The sequence below is a fragment of the Dipteris shenzhenensis genome, chromosome 14 (assembly GCF_047967505.1).
Source record: "Dipteris shenzhenensis isolate YYH24624 ecotype China chromosome 14, Dip_SZ_1.0, whole genome shotgun sequence".
NCBI classification, from domain to species: domain Eukaryota; kingdom Viridiplantae; phylum Streptophyta; class Polypodiopsida; order Gleicheniales; family Dipteridaceae; genus Dipteris; species Dipteris shenzhenensis.
The window spans coordinates 18,062,845-18,083,720 of NC_141609.1; the positions used below are offsets into that span (position 1 = coordinate 18,062,845).

Here is a 20,876-nt window from a genome sequence, read left to right on the forward strand (position 1 = left end):
AGCGAAAGTCACTCCCCCACTCACAAATCTCATGCCCATGAAGAAACCTATGGACTTTGTTCAGTTGATCTGCGCATCCGAGGCCTCGAAGTACATAGCCAGGGCTCCCTTGACTCTCTCCAAACTCACTATGGTGCCCTCAACATACAAGGCACTGTCATCTGCAAACTCAGAGTCAAGAAGTTCCTCCTCCTATTTGATTGGGAGCCTCAATCCTGTGAGGCCCGCCACCTGTGATCTCAAGTAGTAGCCCAAAGCCTCCGCCACAAACAAGAAGAGGAAGGGAGTGAGTGGGCAAGCCCCGGCGGACCGAGCAAGAGAGAGGAAAGGCCTCGCCCGTGTGTCCTCCGATAAGCATCTGGCTAGAGCTCCCCGCATAAAGCGCAGAAACTCCTCTGACCCATCTGTCTGAGAAACCCAATCTCCGCACAATACCCTCCAGGAAGGACCACTCCACCCTGTCGTAGGCCTTCTCAAAATCCAAGAGAAGGACGGCCAGCGGCTATGACTCCTCCCTAGACCAATCCACTGCCTCCCAGAACGTGAAGATGTTGTCCAGGATGCTGCGCTCCTGGACGAACCCCGTCTGTGTGTCGTGGATGATGTTAGTAAGACGGGGCCGTAACCGCAAGCTCAAGACCTTGGCGAGGATCTTGTAGGTAGTATCAAGCAGAGTGATCGGTCTCCACTTCCGGATGTTTGACCTATCTCCTCCTTTTGGGATCAAAGAAATCCACCCCCTACATGGGGACTGAGGGAGGGAGCCCGTGTCCAAAATCCCCTGGCATGCTAGTCGGAAAGGGGTGGAGTAATCTCCCAGAAGAAGGCCGGAGTCAAGCCATCCTCGCCAGGACACTTCTAGGTCGGGAGAGCCTTGAGGGCTTCCCAGAGCTCCTCATCCGTGAAAGGATCCTCTAGTCTACTGCATAAATCCTGCGATACTACTATCGGAACATGATTCCAAACTACCTCTCGGGCCACAATACCGGCTAGAGTCATCCTCTCCATCTAAAAGATCTGGCTGTAAAAACCTGTGGTCAGGTCTAATATCTCCTATGGGTCAGTGTGGATGATGCCCTGTGGATCTCGGAGACGCTGCAGCTGTGTGCCTGCCGATCAGGGCCCAGTGGTCTGAAAAAACTACTTCGTCATCCTATCCCCCTGCTGTATCCACCGGGCCCGGGAAGAGTGATAGGAGAACTCTGCCCGTCGAATCTCAGTCTTGAAGCTCAAGGCAAGCGCTCTCAAACCTGTCGCTAAGGCTTTGAGAACCTGGGTCCTGCTCCCTGAGCCGCTCTATGGAGGCGAGGTCTCTCCTCAAAGCCCGCTCGCGCTCCTGAAGAGTCCTCTGCTTAAGGGCGTGAGCCTGTAACTCCTCATTGCTCCTTTGGATCGCATCAGCCACCCATGAAGCCCAGCCCTCACATGGTGTCATCTTTGACTGCTCCCAAATCCCTGCCATGACCTCCTGGATCTTCTCATCCTGCAGGAGGTCCTCTGGAATGTGGACCCCCTTCTGGGGAAGACCTCGGCGGGGCTGATCTAAGTGAAGTACTACTGGACAGTGGTCTGACATCGTGGTACCTAGTAGAATCTCGGTAGAGCTACCTCTGTGCAGTGCCCAGTCCCCAACGTAGAAACGGTCTAGTCTCTCAAGCAGTCCATCATGTCTCCTCTGTCCGAAAGAGAAGAGGAGGCTGCCAGGTATCCTGCTGAAATCTGGCCCTCGCCACGGGTCTTTGCCACTGATCATGAAAATAAACTGCTGCCAGGTCGCTCTGCTGCTGGCCATCTTAGAGAAGGAGGCGGCGCCTTGCTTGTCTTCCCCAAACTCCAGGTTGTGGAAGTACCCTCCAACAATCCAGGAGTCTACATCCGAAAGACACTCTGACAGCCTCCTCCAAAAGGCCAGGCGGTGCTGTTTGCACGCTGGGGCGTACACGTTCAGGATCCCAATCCTGGACTCTCCTGTCCTAACTCCCATCCAAACTGCCCGTCCTAGGATAAGCTCACCCTGATCGTAGACCTCTGGAGTCAAAGTCTGTGAGACCGAGATGTAGACCCCTCCGCTCCATCCTACTGTAGGGGACCACTCCTCCGGACCTCTCCCTGGGAGAAGAAGGTGTCGCCGTCTGATGTCTGTTGCTGAGAACATATGCTCATGAATCAAAAGGATGTCCATTGTCCACCCTCCTACCACTGCCCTCTGCAACTCCTACCGGAGTATCAAGTACTACGGTTGACTACGAGCACGGTCGTGGAGCCCGTGCACATTCCAACTCACTATGGTCCAACTCACGAGGACGGGGGTGCAAGGAACAAGGCTCTCCTGTCAGTGGGTGCCTGTTCCAGAAAGACTTCCTTATGTGACTTTGCTGGGACTTTGGAAGGGGAATAGTCCGTGTCTGTGCGACGATGTACTAGGGTGGATACTGGCCCAATGCCAATCTTCCATGCCCACTTCATCATGAAGAAGACTTCCACCCCGAACAGCTCCGTACACTTCTGGAGGGGCCAGTAGTATGCCTGATCCACCTTTGCCTCAAGCGGCAATCTGATAACTCCTACCACCAAACCACACGTCAACTCCTCTCGCGTGAAGCTCAGATGAAAATTCACCTCCGCACCATGGGCGTGCCAAAGGTCTAGTCCCCGTGCTCCCATCGACTCGTCCATCGTGCGTGAAATCTGATCTCCCATAATAGCATCAAATACCTCTGGGGTCCACTTCTCCAACCTTGTGGAGGCAAACTCGAAACTCTAAACGGGGTGTGTATGAGAGCTCACAGCGTTGATCAAACTCCCCTTCCATGGCTGCAGGACCATAAGCGTTACCTCCAGCAGTAAAGGATGAGAGTCCGGGATCTCCAGATAATTCCAAGGTCCCAACCTCCAGAAGTCTCGCGGTAAGGGACGCCCACGCTGGAGGTTGGGAGTTGCTGACCGGGAGGATGATCCCCGTCCCTTTGGCTCCCTCCCCGAGTGGACCTGATGCTGCGATGAGGGAGCAGAAGCGGACGTCATCTTACCCTTGCCTGCTAGCAAGGATGTCGAAGCAGGGGAGGGGAGGGAGGCTGAGGAACCTGCTACGGAGGTGGAGAGGGGGGCGGCGGGGGAGGGAGGAGGTTGGGGGGCGGAGGGAAGGGGGTGGGTGGTGAGAGTAATCATAGCAAAAGGGGTGAGGGGGCGGGGGGAACCCAGGGGGAAGGAGAGTGGAGGGGAAGAGGGAGAGGGATCTGGAGGGGGAGGGGGGCAGATAGGGGCGACCACATGCCCCCATGTTGCTTAGGCTCACTGAGGCTCTGGATCCGCTCCTCCTCAACCGTTGCCTGGCTAACGTCTGCCATCGCCTAATCAAGAACTTCTGGGGCTCGCTGTTGATGCACGGGTGGATGCAGACGCTAAACCTCCATCACGGGAGGATCATCTGTGGTCCCTTCCACTAGGGGAGGTGGATCTCCACATAAGGGCTCCTGCTGCTGTTGCTGCTCCTCAGGTGCCTCGTGGACAACCCTATCTCTCTCTCTACGTCTGGCCCTCTACCTGCAGCACTTGTGAGCCTGTTTGCTTGGTTTCTTTTTTTTAAAACCTGGGTCCAGTCCCCTTCTGAGGGGGTCACCTAGGGAGTCTGAGACTCCCGTTGCTCCTGTCTGAGGGGGTGCTGGACCCTGGTCTGCTGACTTTGCCTACTCTGCGCGGGTGGGGGGGAGGCGCTCGGCCATGGCCACGAGGGCAATCTTTGGCTAGGTGAGACATCTATCTGCACCGAAGACACCAGCCTGGTAACCCAGAAATCTCCACTCGCTAGTGAAGTGTGCCCCCTTCGAGGGTCTCTAGGAGGGACTCTGGGCTCTCAACCACCAGTCTGATCTTGGGAACCCCGTCATCTGCTACAACTGAGGCGGCCGACTCTGGTGGAGACTCGAGCATGGTGCCAAATGCCCGACCAATGGAGGGGAGGATGGCTCGATACTCCTTTGGGAGCCCTAGGAAGCGGATCATATAATAAAAACGGGGACCATGGTGTGGCGTGTCCATGTCCTCCACTGTAAAGCCATGGTACCAAGGAAAGAGAGGTACACTAGATGCGGGCCAAGTAGGATGCGGCTCTGCTCCATGAGTGTCGAGGCAGTGTCGGGGGAGCTCAATTGGATGAGGAATACGCCTCTTCCATAGATGGTGACCTCCTGGATGTGGTCACCCTCTAATGCCAAGCTCACCTAGATCCACTCTCGCACCCGTCTCCTTGTAGGCGTGAGGCCCACAATTCTTCCCATGATCGCCTTGTCTTGGAAGGACTGAACTGCCTGCTGTACTTGTTTCTTGTCAGCTGGGGAAAGAAGAACCTTAACAGATGTGGGATTTGAGGGTGCTGCCATAGAGCCCCTTTGGCCACACCAAGGGTCACCACCAAGATTTTATTTCGCCTTAACAAGCACAAATGCTCCCGCAGCAAGGAGGAAGAGGAGAAAAAACGGGGGGGGGGGTGAGGAGGAAGGACGTCAGAGGGGGAGGCGGAGACCAGGCGGGGCGAGGCGAAGAGGCGGAGGAGAGAGGTGGAGAGGGCAGAAGCGAGGGCAAGGAAGGCGGGGGGGGGACAACGAAGGGCTGAAGAAGAGAAGGGATGAGAAGGTGGAGGAAGTGGTAGGGCGGCAGAAGAGAAGGAGGGAGCGGAGGAGAAGGCGAAGGAGAGAAAGGGAAGGAGAGAAGGAGGGAGAAGAGAAGGAGAGAAGGAGGGAGTGGAGGAGATAGCGAAGGAGGGAGAGGAGGCGGGGGAAGAGAGCCGGCGAGGGAAGGAGGAGGGAGCGGAGGAAAGGGCGGACGAGGCCGGGGAGGCGGAGGGGGGAGATGACGGGGGGAGGCGAGATGGCGGGGGGTGCAGTTGAGGGAGGGGGAGGCAGATGAGCGGAATGTGGGGGGGAGGCGAAAGGGGCTACGGAAGGGCAGAGGGGGCGGGATAGTGGAGCAGCAGGGTAGCGGGGTAGCTAGGGAGCCTCCTTTCCACTCTTGAGATCCTTCGTCTTGCCACTAACACGTTTATGATATGGTGGCCCTCCTCGAAAGACCAACAAGAACATTATTTGCAGGCTTTGCAAGAGGAAAGGACACATTGAAGCCCATTGCTTCAAGAAGCAAGCACAGGAACAAGAGAATCATCATGCCAATATTCTAGCTGAAGACGAAGCTGAACCTGAAGAGCCCCCGGAGGAGATACATGCAGCTACAGTAGAGGTTCACGGCCTCTCTCTTGACGACGAGGATCCATTTGACCAGGGCTGGGTTTTCTAGGCCCCTATGCTATGTGTGTTTGTGTTGAGTCACATAAAGGTTCTCAGCCTTGAGTTGTCCCTCTAAATTGAATGTATTTGGAGTCAATAAGAGGTACTCTGCCTTGGGTTGTCCCCCAAAAATGAATGTATTGTCTTTTACTTTGGTTGATGGTATTGACCACCCAGTTCAGAGTAAGGGGGATGACGAGTGATGGTTTGCCCTTGCCGGTCGCAAGGTGACTGAGAAGTCACTATCACACGGGAGGTGTTGGATAGTTGGACTTGCTCTTTGCAATATTGCGGTGGAGGGGGGATTGGTCTACTCTTTGCGTGTTGGGTCTCACACTCTTTGCTCTGAAGGGGGTGTTGGAGATATCATAGCCAAAGAGTGTGTTAGTGAAGTGTTGGTGTGTAGTACTAGGTGATCTAGTACTAGTCTATGTGTGAGTCATGTGTGAGTGCCACGTGTCATCATGGGACTTATCCCATATGCACTAGGTGGTAGTGTGTGAGTGAGTAGCCTATATAAGGCTTGTACTTCACTTGTCTTGACACACTTGATGAATGAATGAAAGCCTTCTTCATGTCTTCATTTGAGCACTATTTTTTCACACCCCAACTCTCTCTCTCTCTCTCTCTCTCTCTCTCTCTCTCTCTCTCTCTCTCCGTTCACCATGTTTCTAACAATAGCATCGTTGCACTATCACTTCCATGGCTTTCTCTAGAAAGCGTGTGCACGAACATTGCATTAGCTTCGGAAAAGTGAACATAGTTCACTAATAAAATTGGCACCCAACAAGGGTCAATCACGAGAATGAGATAACGTGTGTAGAAAAATTCCCAAAATAGGAAAACCATAGGGAGTGCATCAAAGAGCGGTAAATTGTAGCTAGGACTGTCAAAGTCTCCCAAAGAATATTCCACCAATACATCTCTTTGTCCCCTTCTCTTTGTTGCCACTACACTCCCTCTCCCATCCCCTTCTTTCGCTTTGATCCCCCTCATGACCTACCGCAGCACAAGCTTTCGTCTTCACTTGACAGCTCTAGTAGGAACTTTGGCACAACTTCTTTGCTAGGGTAACATGCACGCCCCCAAGTTCCAAGTAGCCTTATATAAGATAAGATAACCATATACATAGGTTTCTCCATGCAATCCCAATGAGCTCCCTCGCTCTTTTTTTCTTCTTGAAATAGACTTCTATGAAGTACGAAAGAAACAGCCAAGAGAAGAAACTCAAGGCATATCTGGAGCATCAAAAACCGGTGGTATATTATCACTCAAAAAGTTTGAGCAAATGAAAGACCCCACATCATGCAAGTGGTGTCTCAGAAACGAAAGGACAGCCCCTCCGCTCTTTGAGAAAGTTCTTCCTCTTAGATGAAGCAAACCTATAAGATCCATGCATCCTTGATCAAATAGCCATCAAGGTGTGTACAACATCTATCCAGATATATTGGCCATGGTATGAGCTAGGTGGACCTAGATGCCATTAATAGCCTCTCTGTATCTAGATCTCTATATGTGCCAAGTAGTGATGCTCGATACAATCTCTCAGCAAGTGCTCGCTGATGCATATGCAAGTTGTAGTTTGACAAAACTGTACACAATGGTGCCAAACCGTGAAAGCCCAAGAGGACCCCTGACTATCATACAACCCTAGTTCTACTAGCAAATTCGATATAGTTAGGAGCCATTTGAACTTGGCCTTTCCTAACTTCCTCCAATGCTGAATTGAGGATTTGAAGATACGAAGGTGCTAAGCTCCTAAAATGAGCCAATTCCATCTCCCCCAGGACTGGAGCCTTCACACAGGGAGGTATGGAATTGATCAACAAAGCCTTCAGAATGGCATGTGATCCAAGCAGAGCATTCTCTATCACAACTAATCTCAAATGACAATGACAATGTAGTGATTGGAGGACTTGATAAAAAATTTAAGTACATATATCGGTTGCACCTTTGGAAAAAAGCTTACCTTCAATACATGAAGGGTTAAGTCTCGGAGTGTGAGAGGAGGGGGCGGAAGGGGGGGGGAGAGAGAGAGAGAGAGAGAGAGAGAGAGACCTATATGTAGGTCCAAACTTTGCAAAGGTTTGAAATTGAAAGTGTAACCGGCCCTGAGAATCCATTTTCTTTGCATACTGGCTAGCAATATTAGCCCGTCCCTTCTTTGTGCATAACAATAAAGATAGACTGAATGAATTCCCTGCGAACTGCACTAAAGACTCTTGTTTGATTTCTTCAATATCCTCCCAAATTAATGAAAACATTGTTTTTCGACCAAAGTAATTAGCATTGAATCCCAACATGCGTGGCGACAAAAATAACCTTCCCTGCCATAGTCAATAAACAACTAAAAATTTAAACATCTTTTAAAAATTATAAACTTTAAGTCGGCACATTATAATGTCTTAGACCATTACTCAAAGCAAAAGCGCATTCATAAATGTGATCTTAACAATACCAATGAGGAAAAACTTACACCCTAATACAAATATTTTTAGAATTAACACCAAGCAAGAATAGATCAAGGAGAATAGGTGAAGGCTTTTGTGGACCAACCATGGATGTAGCAAACTGAGTAGCTAGCCAATGAACCCCCCATGGAAGCAGTGGACCAACCAACCATGCAGCCGCTGATTGACAAAAAACATGGTAGTGGCAAACTAAAGGAGGACTAAGTGAAGAAGTAGACATGGAGACTGCTAATACATAAAGATTTGGGCAGCTTCCAACTCGAATGGCGTCCACAAAGATGCCACACTCTCTATGTACTTCCATGAGGAGTCAACCGGACAAAGCAATGATGTGGGCTCTTAAGCCCATCGCCAATGGCTAGACTTGAGAGGACGAGTCTTGTGCCATGTGGGTAGGGGAAAGAAAGAAAGAAAGAAAGAAAGTTTATTAATGTCTACGAAAGGCCAAAGGCTCTATGAGACTGAAACGACACTAGATACAATGAAACCTAAGGGTAGGGCCACGCCCAACTAGAATGGGCACCCCTACCCAAGCTGATGTCTGTGACGAGAAAAAAAGTAGAACATCGCGCTATCCCTACAAGGGAGTAAGTCAAAACATCGAGCAACTGCGTTCGAGCGAGCCCAGAGTTCAAGCGATGCTTGTGATGAACTTTTTCTGAACCTATAGTAGCAATAGTTTTTTACTAGAAATGGTTGAATCTACATGACCATATTAGAGATTGTTCTTACTTATTTTTCGTATGATTCTTGGCAACATACAAAGATAAAACCGACTATTGGGGATAACTGATAAGTCCATACAAGTTAGCAATGATTCAATGAATACCAAATGAAAACTTATTGGCAACATACAAAGAGAAAACCTATTATTTGATAAATAATAAATCCATGCAAGTTAGAAATCATTCAATACATACAAAAGGGGAAATGTTGCAATGTCTACACCTTGAGGTAGTCACTCAAAATTATGTAAGGTAGCACGTGAGTTGAACGGGTTTCTTTATTTTGTGGACTTACATACAAACAAAAATAGTCCCATCCATGATATAGAAGCTCCTCCTATAAAAATCCTTCACAAAAAAATATTTGTACTATGTAGCTCATCGATTTTTATGCTACCCATATGATATGATCCATTTTGTACACAAAATGATAACATGAATAAAATGTTTAAACTATGGAGCTAATAAATTATTGATCACCTTATGACCATGATGCTAACAAAATATGGATCACCTTCATATGTCCATGATCATGTATATACCTGTGGGAGGGAGGGAGAGAACCAAGGACCCGAACTCTATATGAGAAAAATTTAAGAAAATATAAGAGTTTGATAAGGTTTAGCTCTGATGAAGCAAAGATAAGTACAAACTTTTTAAAGTTGTAGAATTCAGACATTCTAACATGATAAATGGATTCATTCATATCATTTCGATCGTTTTGACTACAAACATGACCATATTTGGAGTTTGATTGAACAAGTTATGGCCCAAATAAAATTGGTAGAAGGAGCCTCCCAAGAGGCCGCGATATCGCGGCCTCTTGGAAGGCTCCTCCTCCCATTGTCTTTTGCCTTGAAAATGGAAATTTCACAAGAAAAACACATACTCTAACCCCTTTCTTCGACCCCTCCTTCTTCCTTGACCCTTGCAAAAACATTGCAAAACATTTTTCAATAATTGTTGTTTGTATGTAAGGCAATTGATTCCTCATAATATCATGGGTAGTACAACAACTGTAAAAGTAAGCAATGCATGCTACTTTTTGAACATAAATCATCACATTAGAATGTCAATTTTATGAAAGTCCTCGCTCGAACTGTCACCTCGCTCGAACACAGTCGCTCGAATTCTGGTAATCCTCCCTACAAGGAAAACCCACAAACGGCAAGCAAATACCAAGGAGAATCCCTTTGTCATCTATCAATCGATCAACTGTCCCTGAGAGAAAAAGAGAAGTTGCCTCATGATGGAGGGAGAAATCCAAACCCTTTTGCCAATGAGGAATGGTTGTTCTGCCACAAAAAGGAGACAAAGTGAGGACTAAAGGGTGGCAAATAGAGAGAGGAGGAGGGAGACATTGCGAAAGGATATATAATTGTGAAAGAGTAGAGGGTTAGGCTTCACTAGGCACCCCATGCAATCTTCTTGCACAAGAGGCCTAGGGCCACCCAGCAAAGATACCTTCACAATAGTCAAAAGCTCTTTAGATATATTTGTGTGATTGCTCAATCACGGATCAACATTCATTCCCTTCTCTCTTACACTCGTCCTTCAATCCTACTACCCTTCATCCTCTTCTTGGCTTCATCTACCCAAACTCGAGGGCCTACCTACTCCAAGTTTCTCTCTCCTTTCCCTAGTTCCATTTCCATTAGAATCACCAACAAACTAAGTCCTCTAGATCACTAGTTTTACAGTTTACTCTTTCAGATTTCCTCCATTCCTATGACTTCACATAGGAAGAAATTTCAATCGAACGTTTTCGAAAGCACAAGCCTGGATTACTAGTCTTCTTAAATATCCAAGAGAAACCCAAGTGGACTGCTAGCTAAACCTTCATGGGGGGTTGTAGTTGGCTGGTCTTACCTAAGGCGTGGAGTGGTGATTGGATTCTACATGGTGTGTACACATCTACATGGAAAGACACGTTTTGATGCATGGTGAGTACACGGAAAGAGACTCAAGCATGACTGACAAACCAGTTTGCAAAGGATTCTACTTATATAAAGGGAAGGCAATTGTGAAAGTCTGTTTGCCGCAGACTTCGCCTTTGTGTTGTTAGATCAGTCCTGAAAAAAGTCGATTTTCGGGTGCTTTACTAGTTGTGGTGCAAGCTTTGTGCTTGCTAGTCTTTAGGGTCCTTAGTTGAAATCGCGTCCTCTTCTTATGCTTCTTATGCGGCAACAAAATCAATATTCACAGTCCATGATAATACAAAGGAGTCTTTTGAGTCATAGCCGACCACCTATTCGAGGCTTTGAGGGGATTTCAAGAATTTCTAAGCTACTCCTGCATAGCCGCCTTCAACGGAGATATCTCAGGAGTTTTATCCTCATGGAGAAGTTTTAGGGGGAAGGTTTTCCCATGTGGCAAACCACGATGCAATTGTTGCTTATGAGTGAAGGAGTTTGGGATGTTGTTGAGGATGACCAGGTTGAGTTACTTGATCAACAACACCAAAAGATTTGGAAGCAGCAGAATGCTAAGGCCATTGCCCTCATTGGTCTTTGCTTAGTTGACTCTCTCATCCATCATGTGGATTTCAAGTCAACAGCTAAGCAGATTTGGAGTTGCCTCGAGACCTTCTTTGGTAATAAAATCACCAACTCTTAAGTCTTTTTGAAGCTCAAATGGAAGACAGTGATGAGTTAAGTGATCATCTAGCCCAGGTTCAATCTCTTGTTCAACAACTCTCAAGTTTGAAGACTGTCCTTGATGATGAAGATAAGATGGCCGTCCTTATGAAGAGTATGCATGGCATTTCTCACTTTGAGCACACTCTTGAGATCCTTTGTCTTATGATATGGTGGCTCTCCTCATTGAGAAGGATCGTCACAATAAGGAAGTCGCTCTTGCCTCTCCTATTGATCATGCTCTTAAGTCTTTTTGAAGCTCAAATGGAAAACAATGATGAGTTAAGTGATCATCTAGCCCAGGTTCAATCTCTTGTTCAACAACTCTCAAGTTTGAAGAGTGTCCTTGATGATGAAGATAAGATGGCCATCCTTATGAAGAATATGCATGGCATTTCTCACTTTGAGCACACTCTTGAGATCCTTTGTCTTATAATATGGTGGCTCTCTCATTGAGAAGGATCGTCACAATAAGGAAGTCGCTCTTGCCTCTCCTATTGATCATGCATTTGCTTCCACAAGAAAATAGAAGACCAACAAGAACATTATTTGCAGGTTTTGCAAGAGGAAAGGACACATTGAAGCCCATTGCTTCACGAAGAAAGCACAGGAACAAGAGAAGCATCATGCCAATCTTTTGGCTGAAGACGAAGCTGAACCTGAAGAGCCCCCGGAAGAGATACATGCAGCTACAGTAGAGGTTCATGGCCTCTCTCTTGACGACGAGGATCCATTTAACCAGGGTTGGGCTTTTGAGGCCCCTATGCTATGTGTGTTTGTGTTGAGTCAAATAAAGGTTCTCAGCCTTGAGTTGCCTCTAAATTTAATGTATTTGGAGTCAATAAGAGGTACTCTACCTTGGGTTGTCCCCCAAAAATGATTGTATTGTCTTTTACTTTGGTTGATGGTATTGACCACCTAGTTCAGAGTAAGGGGGTATGACGAGTGATGGTTTGCCCTTGCCGGTCGCAAGCTGACTGAGAAGTCACTATCACACGGGAGGTGTTGGATCATTGGACTTGCTCTTTGCAGTATTGCGGTGGAGGGGGGATGAGTCTACTCTTGCATGTTGGGTCTCACACTCTTTGCTCTGAAGGGGGGTGTTGGAGATGTCATAGTCAAAGAGTGTGTTGGTGTGAAGTACAGGTGATCTAGTACTAGTCTATGTGTGTGAGTGCCACGTGTCATGGCGGGACTTATCCCATATGCACTTGGTGCTAGTGTTTGAGTGAGTAGCCTATATAAGGCTTGTACCTCACTTGTCTTGTCACACTTGATATATGAATGAAAGCATTATTCATGTCTTCATTTGAGCATTATTTCCTCACACCCTAACTCTCTTTCTCTCTCTCCCTTCACCATGTTTCTAACAAATTCTAGCAGGTATCAGAGCCACTTTCTCTAAGGGTCAATGAGCACTCCATGAAAGGCTGGTTGTAGTTTCTTATGAGTCGAGAGCTTGGAGGACTTTTTGGTTCGAAGAGTTGACATGAGGAATTTTGAAAAGTTTGAGCAAGATTTCGTCTGTCCAAGTCTTACGGATGGCATTTCTCATCATGGCAACTCCGTTGTTTCTAATGGAGAACTCCCTCTGTGGGGTCCTTAGTGGTTCAAAGAAGAAGCCACCAAATAACCAAGGAATTTAGAAAATACAGGCCTGGCTCAAAGACTGTAGTTTAGAATTGGAGTATGCTGGAAACTCTATTCAGGACGCCATAAAAAAATTATAAGCTTGTGCTGAAATAAGAGTTGTTTGCTTTGCACATAGGTAATAGCAAGTCTCTAGGAACACACTTGAATCATATGCAATCTTTAATGAAACAATTACAATCATTGGGAGCTTGAGTGGATGATGACGGTACAAGCGATACTTTTGTCTAGTCTTCCATCTCAGTATGCAGAGTTAGCAACTATTTTGAGGGTGAATTTGGATGCTCTTGATTTCCACAACATTGTCTCTATGTTGTGAGCGGTGAGCACAGGGCTGAGGCATTGCTGCCGGGAGGAGAGATTGAATACTCAGTCAAAGATAAAAGGTAAGCCTCAACAAAAGAACTCTTTCTTTTTTTCAAAAAAAGGACTTCCATTAAGATGGTGGTCTCAACTTCCAAGCCACCTTGGCTATAACATATGTTGTGCCATCAAGTCCACTCCATAAAAAATTCCTTATAGGTCTCTTGAGCTCAGTGATATAATCCCTAGAATGGCACCCAACAAAAGCATACAAACCAAGCCATGGCCAGCAAAACGTGGTTAACCACCACTATTCTAGAGGCAAGGTCAAGCATGGCTGAACTCCAAAAAAGAAACTTTCTCCTTATACTCTCCAACACAGGAGAAAACTATTGAGATGGAGAGATACCCATACCGACCTGGCATCCCAAATACCTGACGAGAACACCTCTTTGAATCCAAGTGAAGACAATATCATTCCCCTAATCCAGAGTGTCATTGTCATTGGTCCAAAAACCATTGGATTTATGCCAATTGATGTGTGCCCCCCAATCCGGGTTGTCCTCGTGACTCACTGATCCAAAAACCATTGGATTTATGCCAATTGAGGTTTGCCCACGCAGCGGTACAAAATAAATCTAAGGCTGTCTTGAAAGAAGTGAGTGTCTATGGTGTGGCATTCAAAAAACCAGTAGTACCATCTGCCAGCTCAGTGTTTAGAAGCTCTTCTTCCCCTCTGAGGGGAAGTCTCAGCCCAAAAATATCACCTTAAGATCTATTGTAGATACTCATAGCTTGAGACATAAACAAAAATAGAAAAGGAGCTAAAGGATATATATATATTTTTTTCCCAAGAAAAAGACTTCTATCAAGTAAGAAAAAAACCCGCGAGAGCAAGCTCAAAGCGGAATACATCATGAAATCATGAGGATAAATAAAAAACCCCTCAGAGTGAGGTGGAAAACAACCAAGGCTGAGGCTGAAAGTGCCATCTCAACCCTGTAGTAGTTTCAGAGAAGAAAGGAGAATCCTTCCATTCCTTGAAGAAAGAAGCCCTCCTAGCTGAGGCTGCACGGGAGTCCCCCTGCATACCCGTCCATACGGCCATCAAAGTATGTACGATGTCTGTCCAGATACTAGCCAATGTGTGCGAGGGATGAACCTGAGTACCCTCCATAGCCTCTGTGCATCTGGCTCTCCAGATATGCCAGGCTGTTATGCTCGCTAGAATCTCCCAAGAAGTATCCACAAAGGCATGTACAGCTGTAAAAGGAAGGTGTGGTACCACATCCAACGAACAGGACTCAATCCGATGACGTCGAACCGAAATGGCCCGAGAGGAGTCAACTCCCTCATAGAAAACCTGAGGTCCTGTAAGAGAAAGCCAAGCCACCGAGCCCCATGTCATAAAAAATGGGAAATGGGCAAAGTGACTGAAAATCCTGGCTACCCCCATCCAAATCAACCTCGCCTGTCTGCAATCCCATAAGCAATGCTGAATAGACTCCGAAGCAGAAAGGCATCGAGGGCATGTAGGGTCGACTCCGAACCTGGATCTCCAAAGGTTCACTGCAATCCCTCCATGGATAGAAAGCCAAAAGAAGATAGTGATCTTTCTATTGCTGTGGGATTTCCAGAGCCTCCTCCAGAAGCACCTCTGCTGATCCGCAGTAATACCAAAAGTCTCCCAATGAGGAACTCTGGAGGGTCTCCAACCTCTGCTACTGAGCTGAAATCTCCTGGCATTACTGACCGTGTAACGAAAGAAGGGGATGCTCTTCTCTCGATGCCCTGCGTCAATCCACTCCCACTCTCCGGGGTCCCACTGTAAATACCTGATGGGAACTCCCCCATACAGCCAGAGCCTCCAAGACCTGGTGGAGAGTAGCCGGGGGTCTGGGTCTAGGAACCACTCTGAATCTGATCCCTGCATCAAAAGACCTACAACCCTGATAGGCTGAAAAGCAGACTCAAGCAAGATGTCCTCTGTGGACCTGAGCAATATGCCACCATCCTGGACACTAAAAACCAAAGCATCCTCCTGTGCATCTCGGAAGGCCAAAACCTGAAGCAGAACCCCGCCTCTCGAAAAAGTACCTGCCCAAGTGGAGGAAGTGAGTGGCATATCATCTGTGTCTACCCAAACCTCTGGAAGGGCTGCCTCAATCTGCAAGATCCTCCCTGCACTCCCTCTGAGATGTCCTGTCAACCTTGATTTGGTTTCCTCTGGAAGCCTGCGGAAAGCTTTCCAAGACCCCATAGAAGAAGCAGGTCCCCTCTCCCACCTGGACCACTGCATGTAGAGTGAGGCACCCAGTGGCCTGCCAAGATCATCTAAAATACTGTCATTCCACATGATGGGTTGCCTATCAATTTCTTCCCGAGAGGAAGGAGGAATCCTCCGAAGAGTGCTTTTGAAACTGGCCCAAGCTTTCAGAATGGCAACCATGAGAGGGGACGAAGGTGACCTGAGGTGTGCTGTGGTGAAGATCCATCTAACACTGCTCATCCAATCTCCTCCTGAAGAAGGTGTGCACCTCTGTATGCTGCTGATAAGAAAGTCCTTCCACGGTTCCTGCCCTGGCATAAGTCCTCGCACCACCATCTTGCAAAGTAAAGCTCTGCACTGTAAATCTGGATCAATAATATTGAGACCCCCATCCTGTGTAGGGAGGATGAGGGTCTCCCAAGCCACCCTGGCTAAGGCATCTGCTGTGCCATCAAGCCCACTCCAGAGAAAGTTCCTGATCGGTCTTCTGAGCTGAATGATGCAGTCCCTAGAACGGCACCAACATGAACAAACAAAACAGGCTGTGGCCAAGAGGACCTGGTTGACCACCACAACTCTAGAGGCAAGATCCAGCTTGGCTGAGCTCCAAAAAAGAAGCTTCCTTCTGATGCTCTCCAAAACGGGAGCAAACTGCTGCGTGGTAGAAATATCCAAGCTGACCTGGCAGCCCAAATACCTGATAGGCACACCCCTCTGGACCCAAGTGAATCCTATGTCAAGCCCCCAAACTGGAGTGTCCTCATCACTGATCCAAAAGCCATTGGATTTATGCCAATTTATCTACGCCCCTGCCGCCAAGCAAAATAAATCCAATGCTGTCCTGAAAGAAGTGAGCGTCTGTGGAGTGGCATCCAAGTAAATTGCTGTGTCATCAGCCAACTCACTGTCAAGTAGCTCCTCTTCCCTTCTGATGGGAAGTCTCAGCCCAAAGATGTCAGCTTGAGATCTATCATAGATACTCATAGCTTTGGCCACGAACAAAAAAAGAAAAGGAGCAAGGGGGCATCCCTGACGGACTGATCTCGAAATCTGAAATCTCTCACCCCTTACCCCACCAATAAGTACCTGGCTGTGGGCTGATCTGTACAAAGAGGAAACACCTCTGATCCAAGCATCAGTAAAGCCAAAGCGTAGAAGGGTGCCCTCCAAAAAACCCCAATCTACTATGTCATAAGCTTTTTCAAAATCCAAAAGTAGAATGGCAAGATTCTGGCCACTCTGCATGGCCCACTCTGAAGCTTCCCAGAAAGAAAAAATGTTATAAAAAATGCTTCTGCCATGCACAAATCCCGTCTGAGTGTCATGAATGAGATCAGGGAGAAGTGGCTGCAATCGGAGGCTGATAGCCTTGGCCAGAATCTTGTAACAAGTCCCTAGAAGTGTGATAGGCCTCCACTGGGACACTAAATTTCTGCTACCTCCTTTTGGGATAAGGTGGATGAGACCCTCTGTAAGCGACCCAGGCATCTCGCCAGAGTCCCAAATGGCCTGCAGGGCTGAAGTAATAGTCTCCAATCATATCCCAAAATGCAATGAAAAAAGACGGGGTGAGGCCATCTGAACCTGGGCACTTGCCCTTGTGAAGGGCTGAAAGTGCAGTCCTGAACTCTGTGTTGGTGAAAGGTGCGTCGAGTAGAACATGCATACTTGGATTCACCAACACAGGGATACCATGCCAAATAGCCTGTCTAGCATCCTCTCTATCGTGTGTCTCAGGATCAGCAGTAAGAAGGGTGGCATAGAAATCTGAAGCTATGCGTAAGACATCATCAGGCTCTGTCTGTAAAACCCCATGTGAGTCAATAAGCTGGGATACACTCTCTCTACTATGTCTAGGGCCAAGAGTAGAGAAAAAGTGTTTATTGACTCTACCACCCATCTGAATCCAGAAGGACTCCCGTGCATGAAAGGCATACTCTGCTCTCTGATCAAGCAATAACTGCAGATGAGCCCTTGCTGCAGCAAGGCGCTCCTGTATCCAAGCATCTGAAGGCCGTTTCTCCTCTTCCCTCTGCAAAGCTGCCAACTGCTGGCGAACACCAATCTCACGTCTGAGAATATCTCGTCTCCTGGTACAAGCAACTGAGTGGTAGAAGTCGCTAATACCAGAAAGGGCAGCGACTACATGTGATGGATATGGCTGCCCACCCTGGACATGAGCAAACCATATCTGCAAGGCTGCCTCTGTAAGGTCCTCCTCTGTGTAAAAGGCATCTGGACTGACTTGGCACAATCTCTAGAATCTAGCTTGTGCTCTTGAATAAATAATATATCAATGGAACCCCCAGTAACACCTGGATGAAGCTGATCCCGGACCAACTGTCTACGGTGGCGATGTGGGACGCCACCTAGGCCCTGTATGTTCCAACTAATAATCCTCATCGACGGGAGGATGTAGAGTGGTATACCTTACCCGACCTAGTGGCGGAAACAAACCCCTCAACAGGGGAAGACCTCCTGCTCGAGGGGGGAGGGATGGAACCAAGTGGTGGAAAATCAACAGGGGAAAGAATCCTGGCACCTGAAGAAGAAGCCCTGTCAACAGGAAACCCAATCACTGGCTCCCCAAAAGTAGCGGGCACAAACTCCTCCTCTGGAAAATCTGAACCCTCTGCCAAGGCTGAAAACGAGTTCCTGTGGAGCAAGCCAGACACCGGAGTGCGAAGGATCCCTTGTGAGGGAAGAGGATCAATAGTGTAAGCTATCCCCTTCCCCCTATCCAAGGGAGGAAGTGAGGAATGCCCTCTATCCTGTGTCTGCCCAGCCGCAGAGACCTCTCTTGCCTCAAGAAGAGCATCTGGCACCGCTGGATCTTAGGAAGAAGCTGCAACCGAGGAGGAGGTCGAAGCTTCAGCGTCTCGGACTGTGCATGGTGAGATTGGAGGGATAGCTCGAGGTGAAGCAGAGTCCACTAAGGTACCCTCGTGAACTGAAGGAGGGATCTGCACACGTACCGGAACCCACTGTAGAGCGTCGCGTGTACCTGAGGTAGGTGGGGATCGAGGAGCAGGTGAAGGACTTGTACCACCCCCCTGTCGAGGCCGAGGAGCAGATGCTGGACCTGTACCACCACCAACGCCATGCGAAGGTCGAGGAGCAGGAGCTGGACTTGTACCACCCCTCTGTCGGGGTCGAGGAGCAAGTGCTGGACCTATACCACCCCCCTGTCCCCCCTGTCGAGGCCAAGGGGCGGTAGCTGTACCAGAGGGCTTCTTGGGCCTTTTCTTCTTCCTGGGGCAATCCCTGGCAAAGTGTCCAGAGGTCCTGCAAATCCTGCACTGGTCCTGCCTGCCTGAAATCTCTACTCTGGCGAAAAAAGAAACCATCCGGGCGCTGGATCATAACATGATCCAACTTGAGGTTAGGATCCTTGCAAAGGACCCTAACTCTAGGAACCCCATCAGCCTTGGTTGCCTCTACTGCAGTCAATGGCAACCCAGGGAGGGGTGGGATCTCAGCAACTGCGCCAAAATGCTCCCCAATAACAGAAAGAAGTCGATGGTAAACCTGGGGAAGCCCGAGGAACCTGATGAAGAGCGAGAAGATTTTCTTATCTGCCTCCACTAGGTCGAAACCAATATGAAAGGCTTCAAAGAAGATCTTCCTGTGTCCCAGGTGTAAAAACTCAGCCTTGAGCACAGTGCTCGTAGCCTCTGGAGTGTCAAAAACAACCTGGAAAAAACCTCGTCCCAGAAGACAGACATCTAACAATCGTGGAGTGAGGTCTGGGGGGAGAGCCGCAAGCATCCAGTCTCTGGCTTGGGATCTGGAGGGGTGAGACCCAAAGATGCGTGCTAGCAACGTGGTAGAGCATTCAATCTTTACATCCTTCTTGAGCTGCTGCAACTCGTCTTTAGAAAAAGTGATAGTTTTCGCGGCCGATGGAGGTGGAGTAGGATTGGCTGACGGAGTATCCATCGCCAATCGAGGTGAGGAGGCCGACTCTAACAAATTAAAGGCTCCTTCCGTTCCCAAAAAAGCTGTGGGAGAAAAGGGGGGCAGAAGAAAGGGAAAGGAGGCAAGGAGGAAGCAGGGGGAAGGGGAAAGAAGGGGAGGGATGAAGGAGAGAGGCTGAGAGGCTAAAGGGGAAAGGGGCAGGCTGAGAGGGAGGGAGGGGGCAGCTAGGAATAGGAAAGGGAGAGGAAGAAGAAGCTGGAAGGGGGCGGGCAGGGCTGAGAGGGAGAGGAGAGGAAGGAGAGGGAGAGGTAGAGGAAGGAGAGGGAGAGGAAGGAGAGGGAGGGGCAGGGAGGGGGCGAGGCAGGCTGAGAGGGGGAGGAGAGGGAGCGGGGAGAGAAGGGAAGGGGGAGGAGAGGGGGGAGGGGGCGGAGAGGCAAGGAGGGGGCGGGGGGGCAGGCTGAGAGGCAGGGAGAGGGCGGAGAGGCAGAGAGGGGGCGGGGGAGCAGGCAGGGAGGGGGCGGAACAGTAGGGGGGGGCGAGGGAGCAAGCAGGGGGAGGGGGTGGAACAGCAGGCAGGGGGAGGGGGTGGAATAGCAGGCAGGGGAAGGGGGCGGAACAGCAGGGAGGGGGATGTTGGGATGGAACTTGTGAATACGTTCTTAATTGCCGGCCCAGGCTATGGGCTGATCTGTATAGGGAGAAAGCCCCTCAAATCCATGCATCTATAAAGCCAAAGCGACTAAGGGTGCCTTCTAGAAAGCCCAATCTACCCTATCATAAGCGTTCTCAAAATCCAATTGTAGAATGGCCAGGCCAGCCTTTGGCCACTCTGCATAGCCCACTCAGAAGCTTCCTAAAATGAGAAGATATTATCAAAAATGCTTCTGCCATGCATGAAGCCCGTTTGCGTATCATGAATAAGATCTAGAAGTAGGGGCTGAAAACGCATGATGATTGCTTTAGCCAGGATTTTATGAAAAGTGCCCAAAAGAGCAATAGGCCTCCACTGAGATACTAAATTTATGCTACCTCCCTTTGGAATACGATGAATGACACCGTCTATGAGTGAGTCTAGCATCTCACCAGAGTCCCAAATGCCCTGGAGGGCTGAGGTAATGTGATCCCCAATCTTATGCCAAAAAGTAATAAAGAAGGAGGAAGTAAGCCCATCCGAAACTGGGCAATTGCCCTTCTGGAGGGCAAGAAATGCAGTCCTAAACTCTATGTTGGTGAAAGGTGCATCAAGTAAGACCTACATATCTAATTTCACCAACCTAGAAATACACAGTCATATAGCATATCTAGTATTAGGATCTACTGTGAGAACACGGGCGTAAAAATTTGTACCCATGTGCATGACGGCACCAGGCACTGTCTGCAAAACCCTGTCTAAGTCAATAAGCTGTGAGACACTCTCCCTACTATGTCTAAGGCTAAGAGTAGTGAAGAAGTGTTTACTGACTCTACCTACTACCTGAGTCCAAAATGACTTGCGTGCATGAAAGACATACTCTTCTCCTAAATCCAAGCATCTTTAGGTTGTTTCTGCTCTTTCCTTTGTAGGGCTACCAACTGCTCGCGAATACCAACCTCGCGTCTGAGAATGTCACGTCTCTTGGTGCTAG

At 48.5% G+C, this 20,876-nt stretch overlaps 1 protein-coding gene across 2 annotated transcripts in view; it reads right to left on the reverse strand.

The window, feature by feature from the left end:
* Nucleotides 1–20,876, reverse strand: part of LOC147894282 (C2 and GRAM domain-containing protein At1g03370-like) — a 57,264-nt gene that overhangs the window by 22,996 nt on the left and 13,392 nt on the right. For both annotated transcript variants that reach the window (XR_015542105.1, XM_087384787.1), the window contains exon 6: nt 7,338–7,606. Coding sequence is in view for 1 of the 2 variants with exons in the window: in XM_087384787.1 (XP_087240913.1) it covers nt 7,338–7,606 (269 nt within the window). In the remaining variant the exon portion in view is untranslated. The remainder of the gene's footprint in view (nt 1–7,337; nt 7,607–20,876) is intronic.